At 34.8% G+C, this 11,803-nt stretch overlaps 1 protein-coding gene and 1 long non-coding RNA gene across 2 annotated transcripts in view; one reads left to right on the top strand and one right to left on the bottom strand.

The window, feature by feature from the left end:
* Positions 1-11,803, bottom strand: part of LOC132192981 (uncharacterized) — a 32,625-nt gene that overhangs the window by 20,440 nt on the left and 382 nt on the right. Inside the window, exon 2 of the long non-coding RNA XR_009441387.1 lies at positions 11,585-11,653. This is a non-coding gene — a long non-coding RNA (uncharacterized LOC132192981). The remainder of the gene's footprint in view (positions 1-11,584; positions 11,654-11,803) is intronic.
* LOC132192978 (uncharacterized) lies at positions 8,278-11,787 on the top strand. Its single transcript, XM_059613239.1, has 11 exons — positions 8,278-8,445; positions 8,500-8,646; positions 8,708-8,847; positions 9,002-9,172; positions 9,232-9,358; positions 9,421-9,615; positions 9,673-9,918; positions 10,183-10,295; positions 10,766-10,930; positions 10,983-11,142; positions 11,203-11,787. Exons 1-11 carry the CDS (start codon positions 8,352-8,354, stop codon positions 11,415-11,417), a joined length of 1,773 nt encoding a protein of 590 aa, XP_059469222.1. The 5' UTR covers positions 8,278-8,351; the 3' UTR covers positions 11,418-11,787.

Raw genomic sequence — 11,803 nt, 5'->3', positions numbered from 1 at the left:
AAATTATTCAATGCAGCAACCCACAGCTGTGTTCGGCGGCGCTGCATGCCTGTGCGTCAGATCTACCATGTATTTTTAATATGCGATTATCATTTCCCAAGCAATGCTATCCTGTGTGTACTTCTGATGAGTATATATAACCCCCATTATTCAATAATTATACGGATAAAAAGTTTAATTTGAGGAAAATGTTCCTCATATAAACTATTTTTTTTAAACAATTGTATGTTGACGTTGACAATGTTATGTAATAATTTGGACAAATAAACAACAAGAGGTGCACCAGCGGCGCCACCGACTTCGACGCCATGGAGCGCATCACCGAGCGCCGGCCCCTCCGATCAGATGACCCTCTGGGCCCAAAAAAACTGCGGCCTGCCGATGTCCAGAGCAAGTTTGCCGAGGACGCTTTCTCCTTCAGGGTCGTCGGGCCCTGGAATGACCTTCCAGACACTCTGAAAACCTGCCCGGTGGAACAGTTCCCCACCCTGTGCAAGGCCCACATGTGGCAAACTTTGTGATAGTGCCAGTTTAAGAACAAAAACAGTCAACCGAGGCTCACTGCGGCGGATGGGGTCTTTTTGGCCTCGGAAGTTTTAGCAAAATTATTGCTAGTGGTGGTGCCGTTTTGTCCAATTTCTTTTTTCCAAAATAAATGTTTTTCAACAATTTGTTTGTAAACAATGTGATGTAACAATTTGGACAAATAAACAACAATAATAACAACAATAATAACAAGAATAATAATATATATGTGTGTATAACATGTATTGAAATTTGATAACTTTGTTGCAAGTTAAAAAATTTATTAGATTTTGCACCTAAATTACAAACGCTGTAAAAGGCTTTCACCCTTGACGAGTGACGTGGGCTCTGGTCTCCGAGGACCCCATTCTAAGTTTTTCACCTAAAAATTTTAAAAAATTTGCGATATGTATGAAAAAGTTTCGATCTTATCTTTGATCCCTTCTAGAGCATGAAATAGACGCTACGTTTAATGTCTATTTTCAAAATTTTTAATTGATGTAACAATTTGGATAAAAAAAAACGACAATAATTTTCACAACCATAAATTAAAATGAAAACATGATTTTCATAGTTTTTCTTTTTTTAGAAACTTTTAAACCCAAATATTCAATTCTCTGTCCTTACAGAGGAATATAATTAGTCAAAATATTTAAAGACGACTCTTTTAAACAATTTAAAAACCAGATTTACCCGCATTCTTCCGTTTTCCAAAAAGGAATTTGCATGGGGTCCCCTAAGATCCCACGTCATCCGTCAAGTGTTAATTTAGTAACAGCTAAATCTGAGCTAAATTTGGCTTATGTAGTAAAGTAGATTTTTTATTTTTTTTTATCCCTTGCCTGCTGGGAAAGGTTGAAACCCGGAGTCCCAATAACACTGGCTAGCATCAGGGCTGATTAGAGAAACAACTATATTACTTAAAAATTTCAAACCCAGAGTTCTTTGTGTTTGAGACACGAGTAAATGCTGACTAGTAGTAGTAAAAGATTTATCAAGCTTCGAAATGCTTTGGCAGAGCCAGGACAAAATTTGTGATCATAGCAATTTAAATATCTTGAAGTTATCTCTTGCATCTTGCGTAAGAGATATTGGTTGGCCATTACCTGGATTTTTCAATGCAATTCTGTCAATTATTTTATTTTAAAGCAAATTTTAAAATATTTTGAGACTAGAAAAAACCTTCTAATCCTTCGATGAATTTTCGTTATATATTAAGGATCATACTAGAAACGGTGCGGCCATTGTAAATAAATTAATAAATAATAGAATTACTGAAATGAAACAGTTTATTACTTTTTGGATACACTCGGCATCATTCTTACCACATTAATAACCACTGTGGTAGTTACGTCAAACATTTGCTTCCAGGTGTTTCCAGGCGACAATTTGTTGCAATAAATCATATTTTATTCTATAGAACATTCTAACGTATTGAGTTGTTAATGACAATGAATGGGAAAGATATGATGGCAGTAAAACATTGAATTTCCAAATTAATGCTTTATCATTTCTTTTTTGCAGGATGTGCTCGGCAAAATATACGTCATTCTAAGGCCTATAAAAGGTGAGGTTCTCATTATACAATTACACAAGTTCTTCACTGTTACGTTATGCGTACCATGGGGCACCTCACGTTGGTCCTTGTTTCAGTTCAGGCAAGTATTTCTTTTTAAGTTGGCGTAGTTTCTTTATAACGGCATGAAACCCTTAAAAGAGCTGACACTAAAATTGCTATAGAACATTATCTTTCTGTGCTATCAAGTAACTCAAAATAATACTTTTGCTCAATTGAAGAAAATTTTGAGGCGTTCCAAATTTCTGAGAAATGATTCTCACAAAGCGTTTCTCTTCTGTGGTGGATATTCAAAAATATCCTTTATAATTTGGTAACGCATGAGATAAGTAAAAGTTATGGATTTATTTTAACTCTGAACAACATTTTTCCTCATGAAATAAAAATAGCGCGATAATACGACAATCCTTGCGTGAGAATTTTGCATAGTAAGAATTTATCAGAGCTGCCCATTTTGATTGATAGAATATTTGATGTGCAAAGTTTAAATTTTCGAAAAACAATAAATCATCATTGCCCGCGGAGTTCTATTTTTAGCCCGAATGCAATACCGGTGTAATCCGTCAGTGGATGCAACTGTTTTATTAAATTTCAACATTATTCCGATCAAAGTTTTAAAATTGCCTAAGTGCATATAGGAAATAATACAATTCGATTATAAAATGATTTATCTGCAGCACAAGATTACTTAAAAATTCCTAATTCCGATACACTTAATAAATAATATAATAATTTGTGACCCTGCCCATTGATAATAAAATAAGACTTGCTTAATATTATTTAATTATTTTGCAGCAAGATAAATGAAAAATTACTTTTATAACTTATTCTAATAAGAAAAAGTTTTTTTTTTGTGGATTTATATTTTTTTTTTTTTCTTTTATCTTTGTTCTTTTATCTTTGTTCCTTTCTTTCTTTTGTTTTATTTGTTTTATTATGTAATACAAATATTTACTTACAAATTTGATTTTAAAGTACTTTTTTTAAATCTTCAGCAAATACTTTTCATTTAAGCTTAAATTTAATTCCGCAATACAAAAGTTAAATCGCTAGTGCGTGACTGATACAACTTCAAAATCATAAAAGTTTTCATATATTATAAATCTGAAATCAGCACATTTGCCTAAATAATATTTCTCTGAATTTTGGTGACCAAAAACATCCTGGTCCCTGATAAATATAAAATATAATAAAAACCATTCTAATATGCATTAGGCCAAACTGATAGGACAACGTGATGTTCTTGCTAATATATTATTTGCAATAATAATGTGTAAATTAAATATTAGATTTGCCACTTGCTTGTAAATGCTGAAGGATACTCAACGGGACCGGAATTGCTGCGGATGGTAAAACCTACTGCAAACATTCCGAAAAGTATTCCATCTACTCAATGGCAATTGATCCTTGCGAGCCTTACGCCAAAACTAAATCCCAGCAGTGTTAGCATCCGACAACGTAAGAACTTATAGTTATGATTCAGGATTTTTAATTTTAAATTCAAATAATTTTTCAGCTGCGGATGGCTTGGCAAGACCAAATTCGTTTACAAAACAAATTGTTGGAGGCTCAGAAGCATCTCTAGGCCAGTTTCCCTGGCATGGATTCCTCGTAGCTAAAAACACAACCACTGGATCAACATACATTTGCGGCTCCTCGCTAATTCTCGTAAACTATGCACTCACCGCGGCTCATTGCTTAAAGTATAAGTTCTAATATGGTGAATGAGTATGACCAAATTATTCCTGGTTAATTACAGAAACGAGCATTACGTTATGTTTGGGACAATTGCAAGAACCAATCCCTCAGTCGGATTTGTGAATGTTTCAGTAACAACAGCCACTGCCCATGAAAGCTACAATCCCACAGCAATCACTAACGACATTGCCGTTCTTCTTCTGGCAACCCCAGTGACTTTAAGCAGTGTGTTATTTTTTTATAAACAAAATATTAAACGCTTAAATTAATTTTATTGCATTTTCCAGGTAATATCAAACTTATTGCGTTACCACCAGCGACTGACGCGACAACAACTTTTGTAAATACTGTGGCTACCATCAGCGGATTCGGAGTGAAGAATGAAACCAGTGAGTGACTTTCTTTATTTAAATACCGTACCTCACTTCAAATCTTGCAGCTGGAGATACGAGCGATGTCTTAAAGTACGCACAACTTACCGTGGTGGACCTCAGTATTTGTGCGGGAAATTACTCCAACGTTAACTCAAGTCAACTGTGCGCATTGTCACCAATCAATGACACAGATTGCCAGGTGATTTTAATATGATTTATATTTAATTCTAACATAATTATTTAATACTGTAAACAAAATTCTACTTTTTCCGATAGGGTGACAGTGGTGGTCCCCTTGTTTACTTAAATTCCGCAGCCAATGTGTATGTGCAGATTGGAATCGTTTCGTTCGGTGGACCTACATGCGCTGGAACGCCTTCTGTTTACGTCAGGGTTACTGATTTCCTCTCTTGGATTGAAGCAAAAATTGGAACAAGTATGTTGGGCCTATGGGTGTTGATGAATTATTAATTCTTTTTTAATTTAAAGCTCTACCAACTACAGTGACGGTAAAATACAGTTTATTAATTGGAATTTTGAAATTCATATTTAACAAGTAAAGTGCGTAGACAGATCAGACATATTCAATTACTATTTTTAGAATCATTTAATTTTTTACCAATTTATATTCGCAAGAAATTGGTTTAAGATGAATTAAATGTTTTCCTCAACGGCATTTATTTAAAATAAATTTCATCAAGCTCTTTTTTGGCAGGTTGGTTTCAAGGATTTTCAATATTATAAATTAAAAATCCCAATTTTCCATACAATAGTTTGTTGAATCAATTGCTTATATTTTGATGTTATTTGAAATGAAATATGAACAGAAAACGTGAAAGTAAGAATATTAAGTGTTTAATCTACAATTTACTGTTACTTGATTGGACAAAATATAGTCTTTGGGAAAGTTATTTTTAATATCCCAGATACAGCATATTTTGTTTTCACGTAAAAACTGAGACAAATTTAATTTTCGCTCAATCGCAACACTTAAAATTGAAGGTTTCATGACCATAAGGAGTATAAAAAAATGTATGCTTAATGCAGTAAAAATATTCATCTTTAGGTCCCTACTACACCGACACCAACGAACACAGGTTTCACTATCGCCAACACTGTTTAAAAAATATTAACAACTAGTCTCTAGGTTCAACGTCTCCGGGCTCCACATCTCCCGGCTCTACATCTCCTGGCTCCACATCTCCGGGCTCCACATCTCCGGGCTCCACATCTCCGGGCTCCACATCTCCGGGCTCCACATCTCCGGGCTCCACATCTCCGGGCTCCACATCCCCGGGCTCAACATCTCCTGGCTCTACATCTCCTGGCTCTACATCTCCGGGCTCTACATCTCCCGGCTCTACATCTCCCGGCTCTACATCTCCCGGCTCTACATCTCCCGGCTCTACATCCCCGGGCTCCACATCCCCGGGCTCAACATCTCCTGGCTCTACATCTCCGGGCTCTACATCTCCCGGTTCTACATCTCCCGGCTCTACATCTCCCGGCTCTACATCTCCCGGCTCTACATCCCCGGGCTCCACATCCCCGGGCTCCACATCCCCGGGCTCTACATCTCCGGGCTCTACATCTCCCGGCTCTACATCTCCCGGCTCTTCCACTAACACTGGTTCTACAACTGTAGGTTCCACCACTAACACTGGATCTACATCTGTGGGCTCTACCTCAAGCGCAGGTTCAACCGCTACCCCAACAACTGTAAGTACAGCTAAAAAAATTTACCAAAAAAATTCACTACAATTCAAAGTTTCAATTGAATATCATGATAAAAATGCGACTACTTAGCATTACTGAAATTGACGATTAATACAGGTTTCAACTACAACGGTTAAGACGACGACCGGGAAAAAAACTACGACTAAAAAGGTCACAACAAAGAAAATAACCACAACGAAGCCCCCTAATTGTGCTTCAGGAAACTATGCTGTAAGTGAAACAAATCGCGACGTGGATAAACAAAAACTAAAAATATATTCTGAATCAGGCTACAGCTATGTCTAAATGTTGCGGCGTGCCATTTAAAGATTTAGCGGTTCCTATCAAAGGCGAAAAGGTTTGCAAAATGGCGGTCAATACTGGTGCGCTGAAGGGCTTAACAACGTTCACTTTGAACAAGTACCAAAGTACTAAGAACAATCTAAACAACTCCATCAATTACGCAGACTCAACTTTCCTGAAAGCATTCGGCAAAGATGCCGTAATTTATTTCAATGATAAGCATAATGTTACACTGAAAATTTTCAATTTAGAATTTCCTCAATTGCTACTTAACAAGCAAAGGACTTGTGAGCTAAACTTTGATGATAATTTAATTTTAATTTTTCAAACATTTCAAATGCAGTATGACGGCGACACTAAAGCATTGAACGAAACTGGACTGGCTATGTTCTTAGCTGCAAACCAAGATCAGGCTGGGGATTGGCCAGCTATTATTGACACTGCAGTTACTAACTGCGTTTCTATCACTGGATGTAAAAAAAATTGCAAATCACAGCAACTGTAAAACTGTATCTAATTGATTATTTAAAGCTATCGGCAATCTGCAGTTTGTTAACGGAAAAACAACTGTCGATGGAACGACACTTATTTTTGCCCAATGCATTTTGTTCCAGATGTTTAATGTAAGTAATACGCAAAAAATATATATTATTACTTTTGAAAATCAATTAATGAAAGTTTAAAGTATATGTATCTCGGTTCAGTACTAATTCCAAACATTTTCAGGACTGCCCGAGCAAGAGTAAATATTTAAGTTTATTTGCTTAACACTTTTTACTTACAGCTAAATTTCAGTCATGGACAAAGGAAACTGCAAGACGCTCTACACGCTCTTTGAAACATGCAAACCATACCTAACCCAGTTCAATATGGCATCATTAAGTGGTAAACTTTCAAGCCAGCTGAAGCTAAAAACGGATCAAAGGGCTCCCGTGAATGAGGTAAACAACGCCCAGAAACCAGCCAGGGCTGCTAGGAAAGGTCCTGGTAGAGGAAAGTAAAACAATGGCGAAGAGATGAAGACAAATAAATGCCATGACTACAGATTTCGACCGAAACTTCATTAGAGGATTATAATTTTGAAAAATAAAAATGACAATACTGAGAAACCCCACTGATTTCATTTTTAGTCTTAATAATAAGTTTCATTTAAATTTCTCAAAGTATATCCATTATTGATCAGAACCAATGAAAAACTTTTTAGCACGTTTTGTTTCGACTGATTTTACGAAAAGTATAATTTTTATCATTCATTTTGGACTGATTTTGGATTCATTTTATACAATAATTGATCTCGTTCATCCACGTAGACAATTAATTACTTTTAGAAAATATATTTAAAAATTTGGTGTGTTAATTACACCAAAATGCATGGCTACTCTCTTGTCAAAAAATGATTTTATAAATTAAATTTTTCTCAAAATGGCAACAATTACATAATATATTAATGTCTCGTTGAGTGTTTTAAAATTTCATAAAATTAAAGCGTAGCTCAATAATGAAGTTAAATTAATTCAACTTCACTCGAATCATGTAGATTTTATGAGATATTAATTTTCTTTTTCCACTTCTTCGCCATAATTTAACTCATATTCCATACATTAAAATGTAAAAATCATGCGATCATTTGAAATTTCTGCTAATACTTATTTAATTTTCCCTTTTCAGGTAATAACGAAAATGGACTAAAAAATCCTGGAAAATTTTGACCGTCTACCTTGTATAAATAAATAATTTGCGAGAATTATCTGCCTGTATCAAAAAGAAATAATAGGTTGACAGAACTCATTTAGGACTCTTGCAGTAAAAAGTCTCACTCTTGCAATAAATAATAAAAATTTCAATTAACTAGATATAAATATTTTAAAGCTGTAATATTTCCTTAGAAAAATCAGTAATAATACAATTGGGTGTCATTATTATATTTTAGTAATAGGATTGAAAATTAATGGTATTTTTACTGGAAAATTTAGGTCTAAATTAACTCCAGAGCATAAAAGAGAAAAATACGGTTCGTCATATGTGATGACCCGGTTGATTTAGAGAGGTCAATATTATTTTATCTCTTTCCTCTACTTGGTCTGATTAAGAGACGTTCACACACGGATCTGCTCTCCAGCTGTAATCAAAATCAACAGCATAATTTTTGCAGACGGAAGATGTTTCACAGAAGCCTGGTTTTAGCAGCGACATTTTTCTGCCTCATCCTGCTTCCACAAAAAGTAGGGAGCAGCTCTTTTATCCCAAGCCCAAGTAAGTGGACCGAGTTGCACAGAACAAAAAATTCTTATGAAAAAACACCAACAGTTTTTGATTCCGGAGAAAACTTGAGCTCAGAAAATTGTGGTCTGTGGAGTGATCGCAATAAAAATCCCCCTTGGAGGGCGTTCTTATCTGACAGTAGAGAATACCCCTGTATTGGAATACTCATATCACGAAATGCCATCATGACCTGTGAGAACCATTTAATAAAATTTAAAATGACCAGTTACAAGTAGTTGGTCATATCATTCAGCGGAAACATCTGACTGCTGGAGAGGTAAGCGAAATTTTGATCGAGGCTCTCATTTCTATGCCAACCTGGGCGAATGCTATGAGGGCTACAACATTCCAAATTGCAGCGAAAAAAAGAGGGGCAAAGGAATTGTTTTGAAGGTATACTCGTGGTTTGTTTATGTTTTTTTACATATAAATTTTTGCATAACATTTTCATAACAAAATGAGAGAAAATGTTGTGAAATAAATAATAATAGGGCTATGAATTTAAAAATTTAAAATGCTCTATTAAATTTATAGATCTTGATTTCAGGTGCTGGAAGTAAAAAAGTTCAATGTGACAAAGAGTTCGGATGTTTTCGTTTGGATTATTGAGAAAATCCCTACCATTAATGACTTCTACAGACCAATTTGTCTTTTCAATAGAAACAATTCCAAAGATTTGGACCAGTCTGAAATGAATATTAACCATCTAGTGACATTGGTAATTGCTTAAAAATTTTGCAAAATAATTAATGTTTAAAAAACGTATATCTTATGAAGAATATGAATGAGGAAGGTCCTCTAGTAGCAACGGAGAATTGTTACAAAAATAAAAGAGAACAAAAAAGTATGCAAACGCAGCATGGTAAACACCTAAAAATCTTGTGCTTCGAAGCTACTGCTGATTGTGAGCAAAGAAAGATTTCATTGTAAATTTTGTAAACATTATTTCAAATCAAACTTTTACAGCTTTAAGAGGAAATTTTTTGCTGAATTTCTATGGCGGAAGGTACTTTTTGCGTGGAATTAATTGCGATATATTTATTGGAAAAAATCACATGATCAATTTCATTGACCTGCTCCCTTTCATGGGAGAAATTGTCGATATTTCACCAGGTTTGTCAATGTTACCACCAGAAATTCCCACTCCCAAAAATAGAACAGGTAAGTTCACACAAATAATTTATAATTTGTTATCTAGAAATTTTTATATTTTTATAGAGTTTGGCAATTCCGAAAACTTGAGTTTTCCTGATTGTGGGCAGAAACGGAGAATTTTCATTCGAACGCGCAGGAGCTTTGAGGACAGTTCTGATAGTGAGGAAGGTCCACCCGTCGGACTAGTAGTCAGAGGACGCATGGCGCTTAGAGACAATCATCCCTGGCACGCTGAGATCAGTGAACCAGGAAAAACAGAACGTGGCTTCTGTGGTGGAACTCTAATTTCGAAAAGAGCTGTGTTAACCGGTAATTCTTTTTAAGTTTACAATCCGCGAATTTTACATATATTTCATATAAGTTTTAAATGCCAACTAAATTACATTTATTTATTTTAAATTATAAAATATGAAGAATTTTGTCATCACCCAATAACTGGGGTTTTACAGAATCAGAGCCCTAATTTAAATGTTGTAAAAAATTTAATAAATCTAGATTTTAAGTCAATCAATTAAATTCAGATAGATGAAGTAATTCAGAAAATTTTGAGTTAAAATATTTTAAAAATTTCAGCTGCTCATTGCTTATTTGAAGATAGTTTGCCGCTTAATGCAACTAAATTAATTGTGACCATAGGCCTCTACAACGCATTGAATAGAGCGGAGCCTGGAATCCAGGCCCAAACAGTGAGCCATCTTAAATTTAAAAACAAAATTTAATTTTTTATTTGAAACCCAAACTCATTGAGAAACATCCAAGTTTTAATTAGATTAGAAAATTTTATTAAACACAACATGTGTACGACTTAACAGGAGAAGAATACATTTTATACAATACAATATTACTTATCTATTATCTAACTTGCGAGCAGTTTCAGACAAACTTAATACATTTTTACGGCATTCACTAAAATGATACAATCCGATTTTTATTCCACATTTTTCACATTCTTCACATTCACAGTCACTGTTTATAGTTGTGTGATAATTTTTATTTTTACAAAATATAAAGTGAAACCCATGTACTGCATATCTAGTCATTAAATGTCTATTGTCAAAACACGGTTTTTTCCAAGTTTTAATTAAAAAGATAATTTTCACTTCTCATGTAATATTTTTAAACAAAAAGAAACAAAGCTTTGCTTCCTATTCCGCAGCCCCTCACAATAATTACACACCCCAACTACAATCACACCAATTTTGAGAACGACGTTGCATTGCTTATCTTTCAAACCAACTTCAATATAACTGAGAAAGTTTGGCCCATCTGTCTTTGGAATGAAGGCTCTGATCTGAACCGCATCATTAACAAATCAGCCTCGGTAAATTCAACGATTAATATAGTTTTTTTTAATAAATTATTTGTGTTTAAAGTTGGTTGGCTGGGGCTATGTCGAAAGTTTCAATCAACCCAACATTCTGCAAACGGCCTCTCTGCCAATTAAATCGTATTTCGATTGCTATTTGCAACGGAAAAATTTCTTTGGAAAATACATGAAGCCCGGAATGAACTTCTGCGCTGGATATTCAAATGGTGAGCTTTTTTTCCTTCTCAATTTTACTGATCAGTTCATACTTGCATTTCTTTTTTTAGGAACTAGTGCATGCAATGGAGATAGTGGAGGCAGTTTGGCGTTGGAAAAAGACGGCCGGTGGTTTATCAGGGGACTCGTCAGCTTCGGACGGTCGCAAATAGTTCAGAGAGAAAACGGCGAGGAATTGGTGTGCAATCCCAAATATTACAGTCTTTTCACCGACCTCGCATATTATATTGATTGGATTGTTCAGGAGACACCTGACATTTCATAAATCAAAATAAATATATACTAATAAATTTAAAATGAAAAGCATGGTAAACTAGGATTAACAAAAATTCCTAAATATTTCAATTATTAAATTTTTTGATTCCGCATAGATTGTACTTTTGGTATTGGTAAGAATACACAGTGAAAATATAATAAAAAAATCTGCCTTACCTTTTTCCATAGGAAACAGCCTCTTACTCATAATGACGCCTGTCGTACGTCTTGAGAAATTTGGCATCTCTGCAAATAGTTTTATTTTTTAATGCACAATAAATGTAAAATAAATTTTTGTGACTGCCTGGGTCTCACAAATTAGCAAAGAAATAAGGCTTTTTGATTGGCTGTTAAATTAAGTGAACCATATTCCGAAGCCATACCCTAAAAGATCCG

This window comes from Neocloeon triangulifer, unplaced genomic scaffold (genome assembly GCF_031216515.1).
Source record: "Neocloeon triangulifer isolate White Clay Creek 2 clone unplaced genomic scaffold, ASM3121651v1 ptg000003l, whole genome shotgun sequence".
In the NCBI taxonomy this organism is placed as follows: Eukaryota; Metazoa; Arthropoda; class Insecta; order Ephemeroptera; family Baetidae; genus Neocloeon; species Neocloeon triangulifer.
This window is presented reverse-complemented; position numbering and strand designations above follow the sequence as displayed.

Coding starts and splice junctions, on each gene's coding strand:
- LOC132192978 (XM_059613239.1), top strand. CDS start 8,352: ATGTTTCACAGAAGCCTGGTTTTAGCAGCGACATTTTTCTGCCTCATC. Junction 9,173..9,231: donor TTAACCATCTAGTGACATTG/GTAATTGCTTAA, acceptor TATCTTATGAAG/AATATGAATGAGGAAGGTCC. Junction 9,359..9,420: donor CTTCGAAGCTACTGCTGATT/GTGAGCAAAGAA, acceptor AAACTTTTACAG/CTTTAAGAGGAAATTTTTTG.